This window comes from Mytilus californianus, unplaced genomic scaffold, assembly GCF_021869535.1.
Source record: "Mytilus californianus isolate M0D057914Y unplaced genomic scaffold, xbMytCali1.0.p SCAF_8, whole genome shotgun sequence".
Classification (NCBI taxonomy): Eukaryota; Metazoa; Mollusca; class Bivalvia; order Mytilida; family Mytilidae; genus Mytilus; species Mytilus californianus.
The window spans coordinates 77,623,956-77,651,573 of record NW_026262734.1 but is presented as its reverse complement, the minus strand read 5'-3'; the positions used below and the strand labels follow the sequence as shown (position 1 = coordinate 77,651,573).

At 32.4% G+C, this 27,618-nt stretch overlaps 1 protein-coding gene across 2 annotated transcripts; it reads right to left on the bottom strand.

The window, feature by feature from the left end:
* Window positions 1-5,187: 5,187 nt before the first annotated feature.
* LOC127713077 (uncharacterized) lies at window positions 5,188-27,618 on the bottom strand. Of its 2 annotated transcripts, XR_007987451.1 has the most exons (9): window positions 27,423-27,618; window positions 21,263-21,487; window positions 19,496-19,587; window positions 18,580-18,644; window positions 16,306-16,420; window positions 15,191-15,249; window positions 11,606-11,733; window positions 8,000-8,998; window positions 5,188-7,954 (listed from the first exon to the last, which is right to left on the bottom strand). XR_007987451.1 is itself a non-coding variant. In XM_052219674.1 (8 exons), the coding sequence occupies exons 1-8, from the start codon at window positions 27,582-27,584 to the stop codon at window positions 8,699-8,701; spliced, it is 1,146 nt and encodes a 381-aa protein (XP_052075634.1). In that variant the 5' UTR covers window positions 27,585-27,618; the 3' UTR covers window positions 5,188-8,698. The 2 variants fall into 2 exon arrangements, 1 of the variants encoding a protein (XP_052075634.1); XM_052219674.1 differs by having other exon boundaries at window positions 5,188-8,998.

Sequence of the window (27,618 nt, the reverse complement as noted above, 5' to 3'; positions counted from 1 at the left end):
AACATATCCATCTTCAATCAAACCATACACCAAATACAGTTGACCTATTGGTTAATGTACCTGATAAACTGACAAACCATGAAAAATTTACATTGACTAATGAACCTTGAAAACAAGGTCAAGGTCAGATGAACCCTGCCAGACAGATATGTACATCTTACAATCATTCCATACAGAAAAAATAGATGACCTATTGCTTATAGAATTGGATATAAACTAACAAAACCATGAAAACTTAACATTGACCAATAAACCATGAAATAAAGGTCACGGTCAGATGAATCCTGCCAGTCTGATATGTACCCCTTTCAATTATTCAATACACCAAATATAGTTGACCTATTGCCTATAGTATCTGAGATATGGACTTGACAACAAACTTTAACCTTGATCATTTATCCATGAAAGGAGGTTCAGGTCAGTTGAACCCTGTCTGATAGACACATAGACGATGCAAGGAACCAATGTATCAAATATATATTATCCTATTACTCATAACCACTGAGAAATGCACATAGGTGGATCCAGGTGAGGGGGCCTGGGCCCCCCTATTGTGGGAAAAATTTGGTTGATTATATAGGGAATCACTGAAGCATGACTGGAGCGGGGCCCCCTCTTAGGGCGGTCAGTGGGCCCCTCCTCATGAATATTTTTGAATCCGATACTGAATCACATTACAAAAAAAAACATTGGTTTTCCAAGTTGTTGAGGTCAAGGACAATCTACATTTAAAAAATGAAAGCTTCATAACATAAGGTACATACAAGATATGAAGCATCCAGGTCTTTTTCATTATGAAATGAAAAGCTTTATACAAATAGTTTACGCTGTCACCAGATTGTATCCCTATGGCTCGCATGACTGGCAGTATGCCACTTTTGTTGCAGGCGAGACAAATATGATCCACGAATGGATTGCACCTATGACTATTGTCATGCATTGTAAAATTTCAAATGCCTAACCCCTCAATTTCTAAAGTGAAACATGTACAAATAATCAAATATATTTCAATATTTGACTCTATTCCTAGCAACTCATCAAGTCATCCTGATCAATAGTTCTGGGACAGTCAATTGCAAGAGTATTTCATGTATTGTTAATACACTTATGGTATAAAACCACTAATTCATAGCCCCATTGCTTTCTATGTTAAATTCTGCAATTTCAAGCATTAATGGCTAATTTGTCTTAAGTTCAAATAAAGTAGCAGTTATTTCATGTCAAAACTATACCTTATCCTGACTTGTGCTGAAAAATTCAACATACCTTTAATTGCATTTTAGAGCGTACTGGTTCCCGGAAGTTTGATAGTACAAAAACAGGTACTTCTGATCTGAACAACAGGGCAAATGTGCCCTCCTATTAAAATTGTATATACTTCTTTATTATTCAAAAGAAACTTTCAACACGGGTTCTACAGTGATCCCAAGTCCCCAAGCTTTCATTTGATACCAAAACTACCCAAATATTCCACCTATTGACAAAGATACAGCTATGCGTAGGAACTATTTTGTTTAAAATATGTACTACTTTCTTGTATGTTCTTTCCGACCGGGCCTTAATTAGTGGTTCTTTACCTATAACAGCACCTAACTTGTTATATTGACTTCTGCTTGACTTAATTTCCTTCTATGATCTATTTCTAGCATAGGAAAACACATAAAGCTTTAGTTAAAACACAATATCACTGAATTCAAGCTCAAATTGGACTGGTAGTAATATATGCGTTATACAAAGAAAACTCCATATGGATACTAATAGTGACAGATATGACACTTTTTCAATGTTTACCAGTTCTTATTTGTTAATATCTACTCAAATAGCAGTGTCCTTACATATCTGTCTTATTTTTATCAAAGATTCTTCCTTGAATATAAATACAGTGGTCCAAACATAAAAAAATAATAGATAATTTTGACCCCCCTTTTTTCTACATGTTGAAAAAGGAGAGTGATTTGGTAAAAACCATACTTTTATGTATAAACATGGATTAACAAGAGCAATTTATGTATCTCCCAGTTAGACAACTTGCTAAACTGGTTATAAAATGCATTTCAAGTGAGATTTGGGAAATCCTATATAAGTATACATCAATTTCATTTGAAATAAATGATTCACTAAGAAACCCAATAAAACATGAACACTCACTAGATAATTTGACCAAAAGCAATATTTATACTATTAACTAGTCATAATGTACATGTTTCATTGGTTTCAGTCTTAGGTAATGCAAAAATTCAAACATCAGGTAAAATCTTAACTGTGTGCATGCTAAATGATCAAAAAAGGCTGATATACCTTATTGTAGCAATTTGAGGGTTGTAATTTGACACCAACATAATTGTTACATAAAAAAAATAATGTAACATGATTACTGACAACAAATGTGACTAATTTTCATTGCAAAGGGTGTCATTTCTAAAAATAGAATTTCACATGCCTTTCAGTAATAGGTATAAAACCACTAATTCATAGCCCCATTGCTTTCTATGTTAAATTCTGCAATTTCAAGCATTAATGGCTAATTTGTCTTAAGTTCAAATAAAGTAGCAGTTATTTCATGTCAAAACTATACCTTATCCTGACTTGTGCTGAAAAATTCAACATACCTTTAATTGCATTTTAGAGCGTACTGGTTCCCGGAAGTTTGATAGTACAAAAACAGGTACTTCTGATCTGAACAACAGGGCAAATGTGCCCTCCTATTAAAATTGTATATATTTCTTTATTATTCAAAAGAAACTTTCAACACGGGTTCTACAGTGATCCCAAGTCCCCAAGCTTTCATTTGATACCAAAACTACCCAAATATTCCACCTATTGACAAAGATACAGCTATGCGTAGGAACTATTTTGTTTAAAATATGTACTACTTTCTTGTATGTTCTTTCCGACCGGGCCTTAATTAGTGGTTCTATACCTTATTGCAAATAGATTATATGGACATAGGACAGCATGTGCCAAACCCAAACTTTAACATGATACAAGATAGACAAACAGACAAACTAACTGATGAAAGATTTTAGATAGGTCATAAAAAAAATACAAATTACTGTTTATAAGTTTATTTAGAAAAATTGTAAAAAAAATAAGCATTAAAACATGGACTGAAATATAAATCCTAATAACATGAATAATAAACAATGCTTTAGTCATATAATTTCAGCATATACAAATGGTACATAAATAAATGTTCATCTTTTCTCATAAATCTTTATTGCATAGATCTTATCACTATTTGAAATTCTGCAATATTTGACTCAGTATTTTGCAACAGTTGACCTATTGACTGTATATAAAAAATAACTTTTGGTTTGTGGTGTAAGACATTTTATCTTGTGATGTTAAAATTTTAAGGGAATGTCTGTGGTATCCTGTAATGAGGGTCTGGATGGGGTTTACAGAATAGAGAATAATGGGCCAATACTACAGACTTGGACCTTTATTGTTACATTTTGATAATTGGAATCTAAATAATGCACTTGGCAAATTTAGCCAAATTGGCTAACCATGACAAATGGCAGAAAATATGGACTCCCACTAAAAAATAAAGAAGGCATGGTAGAAAGGATAAAATTGAGAATGGAAATGGGGAATGTGTCAAAGAGACAACAACCCGACCACAGAACAGACAACAGCAGAAGGCCACCAACAGGTCTTCAATGCAGCGAGAAATTCCCGCACCCGGAGGCGTCCTTCAGCTGGCCCCTAAACAAATATATATACTAGTTCAGTGATAATGAACGTCATACTAAACTCCAAATTGTACACAAGAAACTAAAATTAAAAATAATACAAGACTAACAAAGGCTAGAGGCTCCTGACTTGGGACAGGCGCAAAAATGCGGCGGGGTTAAACATGTTTATGAGATCTCAACCCTCCCCCTATACCTCTAGCCAATGGTAGAAAGGGCATACATTTTACCTATGATTGAGCAGATTTATTTACAAGATTTAGGAAATGGCACAAATTAATTAGGACAGTGCAAGAAACACTGAGGGATTACAATAATGAGAAAAAACAGACAAGGACAGATATATCTAACATATTATTAAAACTAAAAATTTAGTAGTATGGAAAATGAAAAGGCCTTAATTTTTACTTCTTGGCCAAGATTTAAACAGATGAAGACTGATGCAGACATATATTTTAAAGATTATTAAAGCTACAAATTAATGCAGTATCATAAATTAATAGTCCTTGAAAATATACGAGGATGCTCATACATGTAAAAAACATGAAAACCCATAATATTTAAGAGTAATATCAGGTTTACAAATTTACAAAGAAAAGTTATTCCAATTAATAGTTAATGAAAAAAATATTAAGACACACTTTCAGTGGTTCATTGCAAATAACAGAAAATTGAAAGTTTTTATCGTGTTAATGAAATGAAGAAAGGAAAATAATACTACTAATACAGAAACAAGAAAACATTGAACAGATCTAGACTTTTCAAAAAAAAAATTTCCTATTTTCAAATTATAGCTTTCTAAAATAAACAACATTTGCAATACTTTTTTTTTTGTATCCCACTTTTGCACACAGACAAAAATGACAATATTAACAGTCAAGGGTATAACTTAAACAAGTTATTACAGAAAATACTAGGCATACTGTGAAATCATACGAGATCTAAACAACAATACAAACAGCGGTAAATTTTAAAATATCTGACTCAATTTGCATTTCACCATGTTCAGGAGACGAAAATGTCTGTGATAACTGAAAGGCGTAATAACAGACATTGTTTCTTTGTAAAATAACGGACCGAGCAATTTCAACACAATTCATGAAAGGAGGAGATAACTCTGTCAGAATTCACACACTAACAGTACATGTATGCCTGTTATTTTCTGTGATAACTTGTTCAAGTTATACACTTGACTGATTAACACGCATCAAAATAATGTATAGTAAATTTTCATACTTTCTGGACAATAAACTATTTTTATATTACCAACTTTTGACTCCTGCATATATAATTTATTTATAGGTTAAATACTCTGATGTGGGACATTCTGGTACTCTGTCAAGTAAGAGCAATTAAAAGAAGTAAAATAAAGCTTACAATCAGTGCAATTTGGGGAATTTTTTTTAATTGTTTTTTTATATTATTTTCACAACAATTTTTTCCCTAAAATGAACTGATTGTAAGCTTGATTTTATTTCTTTTTGTTGCGCTTACTTGACCTGAGTCCAGAATGTCCTACCACAGACTAGGCAACCTGTCGAATTATTATGTATTCCGGAGTCAGAAGTCGGTAATATGAAAATAGTCTATTATAAGTGATTCATTCTGAGATATAAGTATTGCTCCAATCTAGGATTTTTATGTATTATTTTTTTAAATCTTAATCACATACAACAAGGAATAGCAAAAAATAAATGATTAGCAAAACAACAAATAAACAACTCAATTCAGGCAAAATGCAGAAACTTAAATAATCTGACACCAATTATCTAAGTAAGCAAATTAATCTTCCTAAATAATCTTAAAATCAGAATACTGCAAATTCAGAAATTATTTTGTGCATTTATTATTGCAATTTTGAAGAAAGGACAAAAATGCAAGATTCTATACTATTAAATGAGAAGACCTCATTTTGTGTGTCACTTCTCTTCCTTCCATAATAAATTAATCATCATGCCTCTGTGTCCTATAGGTACCATTTTAGTCGCATTTATCATCCTCGCTTATGATTATTCAGTTTGGGTTATTTTTGGAGGAAAACGAAAATAAAGGCGTCCGGATATTGTTTCCATCATCGGACAGACTTTTAAGTCATAGATAAGATTTCCTTTAGGTTAGGACTGTTTTAAAATTACACATAATTTTCATAAGTACTTAGGGAAAGGACAATTATTTTCGTGTTTTTCTGTATACTATGATCATACATATAATATAAATAAAGTGTATTTGCTTTATATTTACTATCAATTCAAATATAATACATCAGTGACCGCCGTGAATAGTAAACTTGGAATTGATAGTAAATAGCAAGTACACTTTATTTATAGTATATGTATGTTCATAGTATACAGAAAAACAGAAAACAAAAAATAATGGACTTTGCAAAAAAAGGGGGAGGGCTAAAAAAAATTGTCCTGTCACCAAGTATCTATGACTTTTAATACCGTTCCTGAAATTCTCCAGTCATAAAATCGTTAACAAAAATTCATCCTACAACAGTTTACATACTTTCAACCACGCTCTAAATGCCCGCTATTTCGCGGGTGTGTTCTAGTAATTATTGAAATTTCAGGAAAATCTGCATAGAGTGATATGTATCAGATCTCCAAATGCGAGTTCTCATATTGTGATTATCACCCAGTAGCATTATTTGCAATAATAATGATTTCTGAATTTACAGTAAGCAAAATGCAGATCTTATTAAATAAGAGATCATATAGGAAATGTACTACCATGATCATAATGATAATCTCAAAATAAGAATTGGCAAAATGCACTTACAGATCTTGTATATATATCTTATATTTCTTATGCAAAGATATAAGAAATTAAGATAAAACAAAAATATTATAACAAATAAAAAGGAATAAAAATCAAAAAGCAGTTTGACATTAAAAAAAAATCCAAAATATAAAAATTATGGGTTAGTAATCATAGTTACAACCAACTGTGTATTTTAATGCATACAGTAGTTACCATTTTTCAAATGATTTATTGTGAAACAGATATATACAAACAAAAATGTTATATTAGCATTATTCTTAATAAACAATACATTGTATTAGCATATAAACTTTGGTCTCAAAATACATTACTTGTCCTTTGATTTCCATTATTTATTTTTATTATCTATTAATACTCTGTATATTGAAGATATGCCTAATTTGCAATACCTTTGAGCGAATTACAGGACAATGAAATAAAACAAATAACATTGTATAACATTTGAGATGACAATATTATTAAATTGCACCTCTGACACTATCAGTGTTTAGAAACACATTAACTAAATAAAGAGCTGTGACAGAAACAATAGATTCAACCTTCATATGCATATTGAAATTATTCCAAATATAAAATGGATCATTGTAAGTGCCATAAAATCAAAAGTCAGTAAAATGACCTTGCAGAAAAACTTGCATGAGATAGTTAAAGGTCCAATAACTCTAGAAAAGCATATCTAACATTTAAAAAAAAACAGGAAGCAGCTTCTTTTGACAATCCCAACAACATTAAAAAGTTAGAAGTATATGATCAAAGCATACTAAAGTTAGTGCAAGACATGTTAAAATATTGTCTTAAATCTTACAATCAAAGGAAAGAAATTCCCATAACTCTAGATCTAGATTTTGAATGAGAAATTGGAAAACTTCAAAACTGATCATTGCTGATAGGTAGCTTACTTTAACCAATCCCAACAATAGTCTTACAAGTTAAACGTTAGAGAACATGATGTGAAAAATTTACGAAAATTTGATGCCTCATCAAAATCCCCTAACTCTGGATTGAAAATCAAATTTTTTTCAAAATCAACAGGTAGCCAACTTAAACGATCCAAATAACAGCCTAAATCAATCCAAGCCTCAAGTTAGGGTGTGATATGTGACAAATGGCAATGACGGTTAAGTCCTAGAACAACCTAAAACAATTTCAAAATCGAAAGGTTGTTTTCTTCCACACAAGTTTCATAAAACTTGATCAGTTATTCTTTATCTTTTGAAGGATGTGTGGACAGACTGACTGACAAACAGACAGACAAGGGTATACAATAATGCATGTATGTCCCCTCCATGATGGGCATATAAAAAAATCCTTATTTGTATATACATGTACATGATGCATATCTAATCACTGATGAACTATAGTTGACCCTGTATCTAAACAGTTCATTATCTCCCCATTTATCTCCGTTTTTGAAACAATCAAAATTACGTTTCCAGGAAAAAATGGCAGTCAAATGGTGAAGAAATATTTCCGTACTGCATAATTTCTATAGTAAAAGGAGGTGTTCACAATGCAAAGACCTGTGTATATTTATGAAAATGCTGAAAAGTGTTATTTTTATGTGATGGCTACAAAATTAGTGATAGATTTTAAAATACTTTACTACTGTGTAGTATGAACCATGCTGTTTCCAAAATATTGTAATAAAAAAGGGTATATCATGTATATCATGGAGCTTCCAGTCAAGTCATTTAATAACGAGACACACATATATCATGTATATGAAAAGGAGAAAAAAATAATACTGAATGTCTAAATATACATTTGTTTCTTTTAAAACAAAAATCATATTTTTTTAAGTTATTTTCATATAATTGAAAAAGCATGCATATAAATTATTTTCTTTTTATTTAAGTTTGAGTTGACAATTTTAGCATGTTTAGTAAAAACATTTACCAATTTTGAAATTTCAACTTGGCAGTTACAATTTTAAATCCCTATTTTTTAGATCCTATATCCTGCTGAAAATCACAGATAATATTTTTAATATATTGGGAATGGGTATTCATGGGAAGAGAGTAATACAACCTTTCAAAATAGTATTCAACTTTCTGGTACCCCATCTCCAGTTTCATTTCTGTTCCGAAAACACACGGTTTAAACTTAATATGCCAAACCAAACTCACAACAATATATTTCATTCTATGCAGATCTTATGATTTACTTTCTGTTTCCATCCATTAAAACACTTACTGGAATCAGAAATCCTCTTCAAATTTTCACAATGAGGATGAGAACCATTCACTCCATGTCCAATCATCTGAGTAGTATAATCTCCATATGTAAAATATATTTACCACAATAATCTGTATTACCCTGCTAAATACTATATCTTTAGGATAGAAGTCACTGATATATGTAAACGGCCATGCTGACACTGTAGAAACTCCACGGGTTTCGTAAAAAAGATTAACAGTCATTTGAGTAAACATGAATATTACTGAAAGTTTTATAGTCAATGGAGATCTGTAGAGTTGAGATAATTTTTCTTCATCAAAATCTTCAAATATATCTTCATCCTACAAATAAAAATCATGTTGAAATTTAATGCATTCTGGATAATATTTTCATAAGTGTGAGTTGCTAACAATATCCTGAACAAAAAGTGACATATAACCAATGATATGATGTTTTTTTTTTCATCTAAGGTTACACACAATGAAAATACCTATAGTCCTTTATGATTCTAAAATACGAAATTGTTTTCTTCAAAATTAATATTAAGAGGTACATGTGTACCTATTTCCATAATATTTAAAGATGCCTTGCTTTGATTAAATTCTTTGATTAAATTCTGATCAACAAAAATATGTACAAAACATGAAACATTTATTACTGTTTCTGTACCAAGTCAGGAATATGGCAGTTCTTTTCCATTATTTCGGTTGATTGTTATACTGTATATGTACTTTTATTCATGGTTACTTATTTCTGTGAATTTGGTAAGAAAATATCAAAACATTAATAACTGACTTATTATTTTAAAATGTTCATTAATTTAGTCTTTATTTGCTTAACAATTATATGAAAAAAAAATAATCAAAGATTATTCAATCATCAAATTAGTCGTCTTTTCATTTGGTTTGGGAAAGTCCAAAAACAATTTGGATAAAAAAACAAAACAGGAGGTGCATAATAACACTATATGGTTAAGACTGTGAGAAAGTTTCAATAAATGAAAATAGGTTTAGGAGGAGTTGTCAATACATAATGGGTACCCCAAAAAAAGCAATAGCAAAGTTCATGCTTTGGTAATTGAAACCCCAAAAAGATTCAGATAAATAATCATAATAGGATGTGCACATAATTATGTAGGGTTAAGATTGTTAGAAAGTTGCAATAAAGGATTTAGGAGGAGTTGTTGATACTAAATGTGTAAGGTGCAGAAATTACTAAGTCAATGTCATCCCAAAGTCAATCCCAAAAGTCATTCAGATGAAGGAATGAAATAGGTGCAAAACTACATTATGTGATCAAGATTCTGTGAAAGTTTCACATAATTCTGTTAATCAGTACAGGAGCAGTTGCTGAAACAAAAGTTGGACACAAGAGAAGAACAGACGGATGGAAAGTCCAACAAACTGACTCCCCCATCAATATTTACCATTCCTTTAGAAAGAGGGGTTATGATAATAAGAAAAATCTTCACTCTCAAAATGAATTTCAATTACAAGGAAATGAGATCATTTTTTTGAAATTTGGATTGTCTCCCCTAGACTAGCCATGACATATTGTTTTGGTTTTAACACATGACTCTTAAATCTACTTTAACATGCATGATCTCAATTTTATGTTTCAATGTTCATATTTCTTTAAAATTCAATTGTTTTCCTCCTATACTATATTTGTTAAATTCGATGAAATATGATCCAAAAAACTATAACTCAATATCAACTTATTTCAACTGCAAATACTGTCTTTTCCATTACTCTGGCAATAGAACAAACATGGGACACACAGAAGACAACCTGAATATGCCACTATGGGTAGGTGTGACAACATCTTTGAATGTATGCAGATCTCTAAAATTGCTTCTATGGGCGGTAACTTTATTTTCAAAGTGCCTTCCCTGGGTACCATGTAATATTTTTTTTATGGAACAGCCCTCATTATCAAATTAGAATAAACAAATCTTTTCAACCAGGATTAAACAGTAGAACATATACTAGACTTAAATTGCTGGATACATATTTTTTGCATCAAAGAAAATAATCATTACAAAATCCCTGCATTAATATTGTATTAACATTCACAACTTTAGCTGTGTTACGATTGCCAATGAGACCAAAGGACAAGGATGTACACATTAATAGCGCACAATGCAGTATTCAATAATGAGCAAAACACTTACTGTGTAGAAGGCTATAAGTATACAATATTAGGTTAATGTCAGAAAAATATAAACTTTTTTGTACGAGGCTAAGAAACTTTGGAAAGGCGAGGTTCTACTGAGCCCTTCCCCAGTTTTGTGCCGAATACAAAAAAGTTTATATTTTTATGACATTGACCTAATATTGTTTTTATACTGCAACTTAAATTATTACATTGATAGCTATTTAAAATTTTAACACAAATTTCAAACTTATTTTCATCCCTTAACGAACCCCTGACTGTGGAAAAAGTGATCCATGATGAAATTGACATTGCACAAAATATAGCTGTGTTACTATATTTAGAAAATAAACACAACTAGTTGCAGTATAAAATACTCAATCATGACTAAATGTGATACAATTCAAACAAGAAAACCACCGGCCTGTTTTATGATAAAACATTATTTGAAAAAAAACATATAGCAGACATCAACAAAAGACAAAAAATAAATTACAGGCTCCTAACTTTGGACAGGTATATATGGTGCATAAAAAATAGAGGGGTTACACATGTTTACCTTACTGTAAATCACTGGTAATGTCTAAAGACACATAGCTTATAAGAATTTACAGAATAAATATTTTTGATTTGCAACAATTTGTATATGTCACATATATATAACAAACCTTGTTTTGTGATTATGATCATTTTCAGTGCTGCTTTTATGTATGGAAACAGATGTTATGAGTTATGATGTTGTTTTTTTACAAGTGCTGTTATATATATTAAACATATAAATAAAATACACTTACTTCATTAACAAATTTATCATATACTTTTTCTATTATATATAATATACTGTATAATCTTATTCCTAGAGTAACCAAGAAAAATGGTCGTAAAAACTTCATCAGAAATTCTAAAGCAAGGCCTGCATTATCTGAAATAAAAGAATATTATCAAAACATTTTTGTTTACAAGGTTAGAAAATAAGCCCATGCAAAATTGATATTTGGCTTTCTGGACCCTGTTTTTAATTGAGAAAGTGAAGCCTGATTTAAATTTCATGACGCCTGAGGCTAACCTGACCCATGATTGGAGTACTGGAAAGAGAGGTTTAATTTAATCACCTTAACATGCCTGTCTCAAATCAGGAAATTATATGCTTGTCATCTGTTGATGGAGTTTTGTCCATCTGAAAGAGTTGTACAGATTTTTTTCGTGTTGAGTTAATGGATGAAAAGAATAATTACCATGTTTGCTCATGTATCTCTCTATTGTTAATGTTTTTAACTGTTAATTTGACTTTGAGATTTCAAAAATTTGGCTGAAAAAGGCAGACAGGCAATTAAAATGTTAATAATTAAATAATAGTAATAGAAATAACACACAAAAGTTAGGAGTAAAAGAGAGAAAAAGAAGAAATTGATACACCACTTGGACTCCCTCATGGTATAGAAATCATGCAGTCTTTATTAAACCTAGTATGGATAGATAAGATAGGCATGTTTAGTAAAACTAGAGGCTCCAAGGAGCCTGTGTCGCTCACCTGATATTTTTATTTACAATTGAGCATGAAATAATGCAACCTTTATACATTTGCTTTAGTTTCAGAGATATAAGTCAAAAACTGCATTTTCCCCCTAAGTTCTATTTTCAGCCATATCTGACATGTGGGTTGGCAGGCAGGGTCATCGGACCCAATTTTTAAACTAGATACCCTAGTGATGATTGTGGCCAAGTTTGGTTAAATTTGGCCGAGTAGTTTCAGAAGAGAAGATTTTTGTAAAAGATTACAAAAATTTACGAAAAATTGTTAAAAATTGACTATAAAGGGCAATAACTCCTTAAAACAACACTTCGAAACACACTGTTTTTGGTTACTTTCATCAGAAAAGTGTGGCTAGTATTCCCAAAAACAAACCTTGTTTTAACTTTATGACAAGCAACAGCAAAGATAAATTTGAATCAAACCAATGGTTTAATATTGCAAACAGGATCATATATATTGATATTGATTAAAAGCTTTGGAATAAACAGTAAAAAATTAATTGCAGTGAAATAAGGACTAACAAGTATGAGAAATACTGTTGTGCAGATTATTATATTTAAAAAAAAATTTCCCTGCTTATAAATATGACTCTAAAGAAACTGGTTCCAACTCCCTCAGGTAAAGTCAACAGCTAAATTTGGCTTTTTCTTTTTAGACCGGTTTTGGTTATAAAGCTCCTAAAGTTTCTACAAATATATACATCCACGGCTTTGAAATGTTTGGCTTTGAGTTTTCTTGAAGAAGGTTAATCCAGAAAAGCATTTCAAATTATAAAGTTATTTTGTTGATTCATTGTACTGATGTACCAACTTATAAAGATTTCATTTGGAAGTTTGGCTGTACCTGTAGAAGTCTCATTACAAACCAGATAGCACATCCTAATTTTTATGGTGATGTTCTTTACCGAGCCTGTAAATTTAGATACAATCCAGGTAAACTTATCGATCCTTTAAATAAACTTGTTCTTAAAGGTTACCAATTCATACCTGTAATTAGATTTTCAAGGGGCATTAGTTACAAGATATATAAAAAAATAAAATATGATTTTTGTTTGTTCAGTCATTAATGAAAGTGAAATAGTGAAATAATTTATTCGCCTTTAGCAGCCAGTTTGGTTCAATTTTTTGGCAAAATAAGCAACGAAACATTGCTGATGAACTATTCACTTGTGAGTGAATAATTCAACCTCATTGAACCCTTATTCATGTGACCTTCTATTTAACCCTTTAGCTAGAGATGGGTTACGCATGAACTAGGCGTGTTCAGCTATTAAAAGGAAAAGCATGTCAACAATGAAAGTGAAACAAGGGTAAACCATTTGGTTGACTGATTTGATCCACAAAAACTCATTCTTATACAGTAAAAAACGATGATTAACATATTTTTTTAACCTATGATATGAAATCAAACAGACCGTGAAAAATCCAATTGCATGTGTTCGCAATCTATTTATATCTATATCTATGTTTATATATTAGGTTATATGACCATCGGCAGTCTTCGGAGGTCACCTCAATGATTAACATGATTAATTAGATGGCGTCTAGACTAAAATACTCACGAAATGGGGATACATAGTATCGAGTCCATGCATTGTTAATTGTTCATTTTAGACTTTTTGTAAGTTGGATATACATTTTAGTAGGTTATAAATCAAATATGAGAATTTGAGTCAAATCAAAGTACATGAATTTGACAGCTAATGCCCCTTTAAAATATTGTTTTTATCAGTATAAATATTGATTTTGTAATCAGTAAATTAAAACCAAACTAAATATTATTGTTATATACATATGTACATTCATGATTCTACAATCTGTCGATACCTGTATCTTGGCATTACACAAGGTCATGTTTTTCTCTGACTTTAATAATGTCTTTAGACTAAATTCATTGGATGTTGGATGTGTACTGATTGATATTTTAGTCTTAGAAACATAATTTTTTATTATGGTAGTCAGGAATGGGGTAATCGTAATCAGTAACCGTAATCAGCTGTAATCGATTACATTTTGCAATGTGATCCCATGTAATCAGTAATCATTCAATTTCTGATTACAAGTAATTGCAGATACTGAAAGCTAGTTCAAAGCCAATCACAACTACAGTTACACCCCTGTCCAAGGTTAGAGGGAGGGTCTGGCACCAGCAAACATGTTTAACCCAGCCACATTATGTATGTGCCTATCCCAAGTCAGGAGCCTGTAATTCAGTGGTTGTTATTTGTTGCTGTATATCATATCTGTTTTGTGTTTACTGTTTTGTACACAAATCAGGCAGTAAGTTTCCTCTTTCAAATGGTTTTACATTTGTAATTTCAGGACCTTTTATAGCTTACTATGCGGTATGGGTTTTGATCATTGTTGAAGAACGTAATGACTCCTAGTTGTTAAATTCTATGTCATTTAATCCCTAACATATCTTCTTATTTATATATTATATGTATTTCTGGCACTGGTGTACATACTTTTGATTGTACTAGTTATAGATTTCAACACTGCACTTGCATGAATAAAGGAAATTTGGGATAAATATATCAGTCAGACAACAACTCAACTTCACAAACAAAGAAAAAAATCATTAAAACGAACACCTTCCACAATAGACAGGTCAAGTTCAACTTCATCCCTAGTTTAGAAAAGCAGTAAATAAATTAATTGAAGATCTGCCATCAACACCAAAGTCTTCTAATGTCAAAAATACCATTAGGATATGACATTAGACATAAGACAATTACAAACTAGGTTCCTAACTTGGGACAAGCTCTTAAGATCTCAATCCTCGTACTTCTCATCTCCATAGGTAGACATACAGGCTTTCCAGTTGTACTGATGTAAAGACTTACCCATTGTACTGTTGAGTATATAGAATCCAATACTATATAAAGATTTTCTACTGTCATATCTGAAAAAAAAAGAAAATATTTTTATCAATTTTGTTTGAGTCATTAAAAAAGTAAATATATATAGTCTTCAATGTACAAATAACAACAAAGATAATGAAATAGAATAAAACACAACATTTGAAATAACTTTCACTGCCCTATCTTACAAAGAAACTTTAAAAATCAGTATAGATTATCTTTTATAGACTTTGAAACATTTGAAAAATTCATGCGGTTGTCTCCCTTGGACCATTAGCAAATAAACACCCAGCATGTGTGTTTTTCTTTTAATCAATTTGATTGTAGTAAATGATACATCTTTAAGTAATTTGAAAATTCATTTGGAATATATAAAGTCTGTGGCAATAATTTTCACTGTATTTACATTTGTGAAGATGTTGTGATCAACATGATCAATGTGTACGATTGATTATTTGTTTTCTTATTGTACAGGTACAACATCTACATTGTATATACATTTGCCCTATCCAGTCCTTGTATAACTCACTATGCAGTATGGGTTTTGCTCTTTGTTGAAGGCCGTAGGGTGACATATAGTTGTTAACATCTACGTCATTTGGTCTCTGGTGGAGAGTTGTCTCATTGGCAATTAAACCACATCTTCTTATTTTGTATAAATACATTTTACTTGAAGTAAAATTAAAAATATATTACATGACAATAAATAACATTCAGTGATTTATTTCAAGAATATTCTTCATTTGAATTGCTGTTGATGTGATTCTTTCAAATGTAAAACAAATTTTAAACAAGAATGTGTCCATAGTACATGGATGCCCCACTCGCACTATCATTTTATATGTCCAGTGGACCGTGAAATTGGGGTCAAATCTCTAATCTGGCATTAAAATTAGAAAGATCATATCATAGGGAACATGTGTACTAAGTTTCAAGTTGATTGGACTTCAACTTCATCAAAAACTACCTTGACCAAAAACTTGTGGGACAGACGGAAGGACTAATGGACGGACGAACTGACGCAAAGACCGTAAAACATAATACCCCTAGGTGGGGCATTAAAATATATAAAGGGGAGATAACTGTTATTGACTTACTGTAGCCATGTATCTGGTGTACGTAGTGGATGGTTTATCAACGATGTCTCTTCCTTCATAGCATACAATACTGATATAGAACATAGTGTTGAAAAGGCAACATCACACAGAAATCCTAAAATTAAATAAATAACAAACACATAGAAATTCCCAGATATTTTCTGTCAGACAATTAATCTCTAAGAAAAATATTTTCTTCAAACCACCAAAAATTGGGTACCCTAAAAAATACATTAAACCACAGTAGGCTGTTTCATTCTTTTTCAACAATTTTTTGAATGAATGTATGATCTGGTAAGTTCCTCATTTATTGTTTTTGTTATTAACTTTGCAAAATTAAAGTGGTGAGAATGATTATTTAAGGGTATGTAACGTTTTATACATTTTTTTGTAACCACTATGTCATTGTATTGATTCTTGATGTACCCTTTTCTTTTAAAATTTTAAAAAAGCTAGTGTTCACAACATCATTTTTCTTGATACCATTTTGTGCCTGTACCAATTGTTGTTTGTTGTTGTTTTTTTCTTTGTAACTTTTTATCAGGAGCCAGATGTTAGTAATTGAGGTCTGTTGTCATGATCCAGTATTTTTTTCATTCCTGTAATACTTTTCATGCATTTTTATTAAAACATAAATTGAAAGCAGTCATTGATAACAAAAACTTCACCTAGAATAATAAGAAATGAGGCATATAGGTTTTTTTTAGTTTAGAATTGCTCTGAACTACCAAAGTTTTAAATATTCAAGTTCATTTAAGACCTGTGGATGACTGTCTAGATGAAGCGCTGTGACAAAAAAAAAAAAAGGAAAGAAAAACTGCTATCTTGACTCAAGATGTTTCATTTTTTTTAATTGAATAATAAAGAGATGTGGTATTATCAACAATGAGACAACTATCCACCAGTTCAAATTGATGTGGATATAAATAGCTACAGATCACTGTAAAATTACTATGCATCCTATTTATTAGAAATAAACTGTTACCACAGAGATATGTCTGGCCTTTTTGTAATTTTGATAATGCAAATGTTGAAATTAAAATAGCAATACTTTAACATGTAAGTTATGCAAATATTCAAAGTCGATGAACCATGACTGAAGGTACATGGCTAAACAATCTCCATGGAATGAGATGTGCCAATGCTAATACAACTGCATACCAAATACCATTGACTCATTATAAGTCGTTCCCTTTAAACAAATCTAAACACAAACATTAACTTGTAAACTATGTAAAAGTTTCAAAGTCAATGAACCATGATCAGGGGTGGGGCTATATAATCTCCATGGAAACGATACTTGCAAATGCCAATAAATTTGCATACCAAATATCATTGACTTAATATTAGCAGTTCATCTTAAACTGATCTAATCTCAAACTAATACATGTAAACTAAGCAAAAGTTTCAAAGTAAATAGACCATGAATGAGGGGGCGGGGCCAAATATTCTCCATGGAAATGAGATGTGCTAATATTTATACAACTGAACACCAATTAACATTGGCCTACCACTAATGGTTCCCCTTGAACTGACCTAATCACAAACTAATACATGTTAACTTAACAAAATTTTCAAAGTCTATAGACCATGACTAAGGGGGCGGAGCCAAATAATCTCCATGGAAATGAGATATGCCAATGCTTATACAACTGCATACCAAATATCATTGACCTACCATTAGTGGTTCCCCATGAATTGACCTAATCACAAACTAATACATGTAAACTATGAAAATATGAAAAGTTTCAAAGTCAATAGACCTTGACTGAGGGGGCGGGGCCAAATAATCTCCATGGTAATGAGATGTGCCAATGCTAATACAACTGCATACCAAATATCATTGACCTACCACTAGTGTTTCACCATGAACTAGACCTAATCACAAACTAATACATTGTTGACGCCGCCGTCGCTGAAGCCGGAAACAGCATACCTATGTCTCGCTTTTTGACTCCGTCAAGGCGAAACAAAAACTTAGGGTTGTAGCTAAATAAATTATTCTTCAAAGTGATAAGAAACAATTGTTGAGAGGGGGAAGTACCTTTTCAGGGATTGAGACGTTTAATTCTGGAAAATTTGGGAAAAGCCAGTTAAATTGTTGGGAAGTTTGAAAATCAGGATTTCATTATACATTATACATTATGAAGTGGGAATATTTTCAAGGCAGTTCTGGATTTGGCATTTATTTTCTCAGGGATAAGGGATAAGACCCCCTTCTCCCCCGTCGTACTGTTTTTGTCTTAAATTCCCACATTGACTAGAATTATATACCTTCTTGTGACATCCACATCATGTTGTGCATTGTCAGACAGAGAATCAAAACAACAAATAACAACCTGGAAGTAGACAAAAACTTACTTCTTAATCAAAAGAAAATAAACATAAAAGTATACATTGTACATAAAATTACTTTTAGATTAACAGAAAACATGTATGAATTAGAAAAAAAATACTTCTTCTCAACATATTCATGCAGTACACATAACCAGATTAAGTCAAAAATCATTTTTTTTCTAGTGTGGAGTAATCACTGTGAATCACGGTGACTTTGATATTCTTTTTATTAAATATGTAGAGATTTATTTCAACATGTTTATAGTGAATCACTTTATTCTCGGGCATTGACTAATTTTTGACTGAACCACCTTGTGTGTACTGTAAAGGCATGATTCAAACATAATGCCAGCCAAATTTTTAAAACACTTGGCATTTTTTTTTTTTATCATTTCACTTCCTTCAAGTTTAATGGTTATTCAGAGAACTATCAGTGCCACACTTAGACATGTATAACAAACTTTGTTTTTAACTATAATAAAGCTCAGATCAGGAGTCAATAATCTTTTGTCAGGTGACATTTAACTCATGTAGGTGTGGTCCCCTACACATATGTTAGACCCACTGTCTCAGGACAGAGGACATATATATCATAATTGACGGATTTAAAAGATAAATACAACATATAGATATTTCAAATTTTTAACATTTTAAATAACTTAAAAACAGTAAAAAGTTTCACCTGTGTTATTTTACAAACTTTAACAATTTTTGATACAGTTGACACCAACTGTATGCTTTAGTTTTGCTTCCCTGATTTTCATTGGAGGCAAGACAAGAACTCCATTGCAATGAATGTACGATAATGTTTCCCTTAATATGGTATTATCTTACTTATTCAAAGTACACTTACAGCATTTGACCTTTGGTACCTTCCAGATAAATGTCCCATGAAGCTGAAGCTGTCAGTGCATAACACAAGGAAGAAAAACCTATTGTCAGGATCTACAAAAAAAAAAGTAATTATTAACTTCAGGTAAACAGAGACAAAATGAAAAATCTTAATAATAAATAAAGCGATACTGGGTGAATATAAATGTGTTAACTTATTTTGAGATTTATTACATTACAACAAGATCTAAAATTATGTGTTTCTATCAAAAGATGAATAGCTTTGCTCTAAAACTGAATTTGGCATTCCAATAAATCCCCCCTCCCTTCCCCAATGTCTGGTATGTTTCAGTTGGTTATTTTGTGTATTTACATCTTAACAGTGTACCTGAATCATGGATATCAATGAGAGATGAAACTTTGACTAATATAACCATAATAGTCAAGTTGAAACCAAGTAAAATCTAACCAAGATGGATTATGTTTGATGTTATTCGGGTATGTAACAAGTAAACGACAACACACCATCATGATCTGCCAACTTCGTATTCCAACTTTTTTTGTAAAACTCGAACTTATCTTCGTAAATAAAATTAAGACCTGACATTTTGTATCGTAAATCTAAACTAGAAATACTGAAAGTGTTAACCCAAAGAACAGAAATTCTTTACACAAAACTATATTTCCAGGTGAAAGGTCATATTGTGCAGTTGTGTCATCTAGCATGATTGAGTTTACGGATTTGTGTGTAAAGCAATTAAATAACCATGTCAACTTTTGACAAGTGTTGTATGTAATTAGTATAGAAAATTAATCTGAAAGAAGATTTAATTAAGCAAATAAACAGATCTTTTGAAGACTTTCCAAAAAGATTAAGTACATCTCTTTAAAGTTCCTTTTCAACAAATATTCATAAATTTTATACTAATTATCAATCTTTTTAACAACAATGCTTACTTTCTTGCCAGTTTTCGTCATTGTTTGTCGCGGACCCACAACTTGTCAAAAGCTGTTGCAGTTCATATAAGGGAACTAAACTATTTTCACAATATTGGGGGGTGAAGAGGGGTGAAGGTTATAGACAAATGCAGACAATACACAGCCTTATACAGTAATAGATCTTGTTGCGCTGATCGTTTTTGCAATTTACACTTTCAATATTTGTTCCTTTATTGTCACGATAAGAGCGAATAACTGAAGAAAAAAAAATTTCAGGGCCAATAACTCAAAAACAGGTCAACAGATTTTTCTGTAATTTTCAGAGTTTAACCTTTAATACCCTTGCCAAAGTGGGGCGTATGTTTGGCTGTGCGGGATGTATAAATATGCAGCCCCATCCACTCAGAATTTGGATGCTAAATCTGATCCCTTGTGCAGAGAGAATGCCATGCTCTCTGGAAATTAATACCCGTTGCAACAACTCTTTAAGAGGTACGTAGGTGGCGTGTTGAAAGGCAAAATTTCTGTCTCTATCAAATTTACCCTCATTTTCCTGTTGCAGTCCAAATTTCCATGACTTTTATCCAAGACGGCCTCTATTACAGGAGCTACCTATTGTATTTATTGTTAATTTGTTTTTGTCCTGGACATGCATGAAATATTTGCCACTTGATGTTAAGCAAACATCAATCAATCAAACCTTTCATTCAGACTGGTGTCACTTTTATTCATGTACAATGTATTCTGATTGGTATAATTTGTATTCATGTATGATATGTAAACAGAAAGTTACAATTTGTATACATGTACAAATGTACAATGGAATGTACTTTATTACAGACTTATTTACCTTCCATAAATTAGAATCATCTTCTTCCATTTTTTCAATCACTCTCTGACTACAATGCATCACAAAGTTTAAGGCCAAAACAATCTCTGCTATCATAAGTGCTGGCTCTGTTACCCATAGTATTTTGTCATAGAGCCATACTAATGGGTAGGGTACCAGATTTATTGGAAGATATATCAATGTCAATACCAACAGGCTTAGATTCAAATAAGGCAATATATAATGCTGAAAAATAATATGAATCATTAAATAAGGATGAAGCTTGTATATACATGATATAGTATAATTTGTATCATTGTAAAGATGTATGGATATCAAAGACAACAACACTCATAACTACCATTAAGTTATAGTTTTAATGGACAACATGTTTTGCCAGTAAGCATGGTAAGTGTGGTGTCTTCAGGAAAAGTATATATGAAATACAACACTGAAGTACAAATTTTGCAATTATTGCGGTAATCCCGAAGTAATGTTACAATAATAATTGTTAAGACGACGTTTTGATTTCACTTTTACTTTATAATTTTTATCAATAACGTCGTCATAACACTCTTTTTTACCCTACCGCACAATCACCACTTCATGTGTTGGTTCACTTAAATAATTACAATTGTAAAGTAAAGCACATAGGCAAAAAAAAAGGAATTGGAAGAAAAACCCCAACAATTTGTATGCATTTAATAATGAGGACCCACTTCTAATCTAAAACGCTAAATTGCCTATCAAAATACATAATGGACTAAATATAAGGAAAATCACTAAAATTCAGTATGGGAAGTCCTAACAGATTTTTTTTAATTTTGAAAGTAGATTGAAAACAAAGTTGAAGTGTACGTCGCCTGAATCCATGAGATTATGAAAATGGTATAGGGAGAATAAACACAGTACGTAGTCTTAGGTACATGTTTAAATAAGATGTGGTATGAGTGCCAATGAGACAACTCTTCATCCAAGTCACAATGTGTAAAAAGTAAACAATTATATGTGAAATTACAGACTTCAACATGGAGCCTTGGCTCAAACCTAACAGCAAGCTATAAAGGGCCCCAAAATGACTTGTGTAAAACAATGTATACAGGAAAACCAACAGTCCTATCTATATAAAAAATTGAGAAACGAGAAAAAGGTGCCTATATTCAGGGTTCTCACTTACGATTTTTTAAGGCGAGTCCAGCATGTCTATGGACTCATCATTTTTGGCCATTGCATGTCCAAAAGTGATAAGATGGAATTTTATTGCTATATTGTTTATTATTCAGTCCCCATGACAAAAAAGAGCAAGAAAATTAATACATCAAGTTTAGATTGATTTTTTTAAACATGTTAAACTTGTGTCATTAAATCATTATATTTGTGCTCAGTCAATACAATATTTTACAATCTTTATGCCTCTTGTGATTCACCAGTTTTGAAAATGATGAGTCCAGACAGATTTTCATGAGTCCAGGACTCATGGACTCGCCTTAGTGAGAAACCCTGCTATATTATGTATTGCACCTTTAGCCACTAGTCTGATGCCGGGCCCAGACAAGTAAAATTTTATTCGGACTAGTAAGTTTTTGCAAAACTTTGTTTAGACACTTAAGAAAAATGTTTGAATATTGGTATTCGGACTAGTAGTCAGAAAACATTTTAGTGCAGACTGTAAAGATGTAAACTGTTGTTTTGAACCAGAATTGCATTAAACTTTTACATCAGGGCATCAAATTGATCATATCATGTCATTATGCTGTATAAATGGAGTCTAGCTTGGTAAAGATAGGAAAGATCTTCTTTGGCTCAGTTGGTTAGAGTCCTGAATTTGAGATCCTGAGATTGGGGAATTACCCCAGGTATTATGTGTCATGAAATCGGGAAATTATGGCCATGCGAAAGGTGAGCCAAACTACCAAAAGGGTCAACTTGATTATGTTTATAGATTGAAATGATTGAAGGAATTAGCAGATCAGGATGCTCATGGGAAACAAAACTCATCACTAACATCAATGATTTCCTAAAAGAGCATGACAAGGGACATCAAATTGACGTAGCCATTTTAGACTTCTCCAATGCCTTCGATACAGTACCACACAACAAATAACTACACAATATGGAATCAAAGGAAACACACACAAATGGCTATCAAACTTCCTGATCGCCAGATCAATGTACACCGTCGTGGTGGAAGGGGAAATATCCGGCAAAACAACAGTTGACTCAGGGGTACCTCAGGGCACCGTCTTAGGACCAATCCTGTTTCTGTGCCACATAAACAACCTGCCAGACAGTGTAACATCATCAGTAGGACTATTTGCAGACTATTGCCTTTTATACAGAACCATTAGAACTGACCAAGATCACCACAAACTTCAATCAAATTTGAAACAACTAGAAATTTGGGCTGACAAATGGGGGATGTGATTAAACGCAAAAAAAAAAGCTATATCAGGGGTTCAAATTAGCGGTGGTCGGAGGTCCGGGACCTATCAGATTTACGGTCAGACTTCAAATTTGGTTATTAGCTGCACCCGACGGACTGCTGATTTTCAAGTTTCAGAAAACATATAATGAATTTCTGTATGAATCACTTTGTTATAACTTGTAAATTGATGTGGTAATGAGTCACGATAAATTAGCTTTGTGCTAAAATTTATTTTTAACTTAGTGATCAACTTCCTGGTTCATTAATAGTACAGCGTGTCAGATGACAATTTTTATGGGTGCTTTGGTCATATTAACGCATGTGGTTGTCAACGTTACTTAACCATGTGTAGCTAACATGGCTAAAGAAAAGAAGTCTGACAAAGAAGCAATGAAAGTTTAAACAAGGATAAAAGATATGATTGTGAGAAACGTAAGGGAAAATTCCAGTCTCATTGGCAGATAGATCGCCCTTGGCTCCAATTTGGAGAAGCTTCGGGAACCATGACCTCTAAATATTGTATAAAATACCCTACCCACTCTGGTAGGCATAGTGCTTTAGTGAGAAGGACACAAAATCTTAAAATTGATCCAATCAAAAGTCAATGTTTGGACCTTTCATCCTAAGGTGTGGACCTTCCACTTTACTGTTGTAAAGGTCCAGGACTTTTCAGTGAAAAATGTTAATTTTAACCCCTGTATATCTTATCCATCAATAAAAAAACAGACAAATTCTATACCCTAAATAAACGCATTTTACAAAAGGTAGAGATACAAATGAACCCATCCTTAGGACACCAAATCTCAAATGACCTACAGTGTTCTCCCCAGAAATTTTGGATAGCACCACATTTGGCGTAAAAAAAAATAAACTGTATTTTTTTTCAATGTCATTTGATGTGTCACAGCGATGCTCTATTTCCTTTATGTTATATACATGTATGTTTATATTGTTCAATTCATAACTGAGAATACAATTAAACTTTAACCATGATAACAGTTGTTTCAGTTTATGTTTTCTATATTCATTTATAGTTACAGAATTATTTTTTTCCTCTTGGGCCAAATAAAAATATATGTATGGTTCCAGTTACCCTACCTACTCAACTAAATGAATGAATGGTTTATTATAGTAAAACCTGTATATATAAAATACTAAATATCTAGCAAAAAAAAAGAATTGGTTTTTATATAAAAAGGGAAAAGAAAGTATCATATAGCAATAAAATTTCAATTAAAAAACTTTTTTCTTTATCATGTCTATGAAATTCATTGTTTCATGGTACTAAATGAATTAGTCCCAGTTGTTTCTTTATATCAAAATGATATATATTTTTAACAAAGTTAAGCTACACGTACTTTAGTCAGTATATTAAAACGATGTATTTTCAAAAAGAATACATTTAGCAAAGATATCTAATAAATAGTCTGTTAATGCGTGTGGAATGCGTAGTTTTCTCTTTCGTGATAATTTTTTTCTGTCTACTGTGCCATTTGTGCATCTGTAGTTATTATCGAAAAAATGCTGAATTTTGCCATATCTGGTCCGGTTCCGATCCGTAGTTTACACAAATATTTCAATGGCGACGGAAGAAAAATTTACGAAAATAAACAATGTTTGACAAGAGATTGGGAATGAATATGACGCTTTTAATGCATTAAATGGATGAAACATTAACTAAAGCCAATTATGATCTCTTTCTAAAGAAGTATTAAACTTATTTAATTCAAAATCAAAATGTTTAATATACGCTCTCGATTAACTAGTAGTACCGGAAATGAAAGAAAGTAATTTTTTAAAAGTTGTAAAAATATACGACCTAACCTCTTTTCTAAAGAGAGAAATCTTTTGTATCTTTGAATTTGGATTATGCAAACGTAGATTTCGAATTGTTTTTTAGATTTTCTGATTACATTTTCTCCATGTCGAAATTTGTGATTGGACCACGTGGTATAGTCATGTCACAAGTGTCAGCTTGGGGTATTCGTATCCATTCAGTTATCACCCAAAGGGCAATTAACACATATTTAATCACTCTAAATTGCCTCTATCGTCCGACTTGGAGGGATTACAATTAAAGGTGATATAATTTTTATGATCACAAGCGGTAATTAGATGAAAAGTTCAAAATTAGGACATGGTTTTGCGATATAGAGACAAGTAAAATAGCATCCTCAAAATAATTATAGCGTTGCGGTGCCGTGACGCTAAACGGCCTGGGGGAGAACACTGACCTAAAATGGAGTATCCACATTAATATATATAACATCAATAAGAAAGCCAATGTCACCTTTGGCTTTCTTAGGAGGAACTTAAAAAATGTACCAGAACTGCAGAAGTGTGTAGAGAAGCAGCATACTGTTGTAGACCTGGAGATCTAGATATAAAGCCAAGGTAGTCTAACTGGTTGATTTAGGGAGTATCTTCTTTGGCTAAATTGGTAAGAGTGCTGCCTTAAGATCCCGAGATTAAGGGTTTGAATCCCACTGGTACCATCCATGGATTTTCACAACATTGGCGCTGCGAGCATCTACTAATGGTACACAAAAGTATATGTAGAATATTGCCTGGCAGTTTGATGTTAGATATATATATGGTCATTAGGTTTGACCAGGTCATAGAATGACAGTGACATGTGCAGGTGACATGCAAGGAACTGGCCAGAGGGTTTTACGGGTGAAAGACTCTGGGTTGTACAGTAGTGGACTTGTGAGCTGCTTGGATGGTTGGTATGCAGCTTGAAAAAAGAAAAGGGAGAAGAGTGTTGTAGACCTGGAGATATAAAGGTAGTCTAACTGGTTGAGTTAGGGAAATATCTTCCTTGGCTCAATTGGTAAGAGCGCTGCCTTTAGATCTTGAGATTGAGGGTTTGAATCCATGGATTTTCACAACAATACATACATGTATCCCTAGTAAGATCTACAAAAGACTACAACATGTACAATGGAATAGGACGCAACCATCTGGAACCCATAAATGAAACGGAATCCATAGGCGGATCCAGGGGGGGGGGGGCCCTGGGGGGCCCGGGCCCCCCCTTTTGTGGGAAAAATTTGGTTGATTATATAGGGAATCACTGAAGCATGACAGGAGCGGGCCCCCCATTAGGTCAATCAGCGAGCCCCCTTTATGAAAAATTCTGGATCCGCCACTGGAATCATCAACAAAACAGAATGTATACAAAACAGTGGCATACAATTCATAAAGAAGAACTACAGGAGTCAATTAGAAACAGGTTCCATCACCAACATAAGACGTCAACTAGACATTGAAACTCTAGAGGAAAGAAGACACAGTCTCCCTCTGATCCTTATAAAAAAGGTGGTTGAGGGACTGGTGCCGGCTCTGACAACCAACAAATTTGTCACACAAGCAAGACCAAAAAGAAGTATCAAAGCCAAAGTATTTACTAACTGTGAAACAGACAATATAATTGAACGACACATAATAGACAATACCCGAGGACTTAAAGCGCCAGACAGCAATATTAACATTCATTTTTGGTGGAAAAAATCGTAAACTGGAACCAAATGCCAGATAAAGTTGTGCATGCAGATTCTGTAGAGCCAGAGTTATTTAACATGTTTAGGACCGTGCTACATGTACAGGAACACCGCCCATAACAACGGCGATCTTCTCCACTGTGCTTAAAAGCCTAAATAGGTTTCTACACATACCCATACAGATACAGAGAAAGAGAACTGCATAAAATATTCATTCTGTGATAGGATTTTTTGTAGGTTCTTACATGCTTACCAAAAAGTTAGGACCATACTGAGTTATCAATGCATACGCATAAAACAGGATTGACACGCGTAAAATAAGGTCAATTCCACAAAATGAACCGTAAACGGGTACCGTGACAACACATATATATGGAAGAACATCCACTAAACATCCTAATAATGGAAAACACATTATTGTTGTCACTCAAACATTCAGCGCTTTTTTA

What these genes read in the sequence shown, in the direction of transcription:
- LOC127713077 (XM_052219674.1), bottom strand. Translation starts at nt 27,584, where the DNA reads ATGTGTTTTCCATTATTAGGATGTTTAGTGGATGTTCTTCCATATATA. An exon ending in GGTACCAAAGGTCAAATGCT is followed by an intron (nt 18,645 to 19,495) that starts GTAAGTGTACTT and finishes GTCTACTTCCAG; the next exon opens with GTTGTTATTTGTTGTTTTGA. An exon ending in ACACCAGATACATGGCTACA is followed by an intron (nt 15,250 to 16,305) that starts GTAAGTCAATAA and finishes TTTTTTTTTCAG; the next exon opens with ATATGACAGTAGAAAATCTT.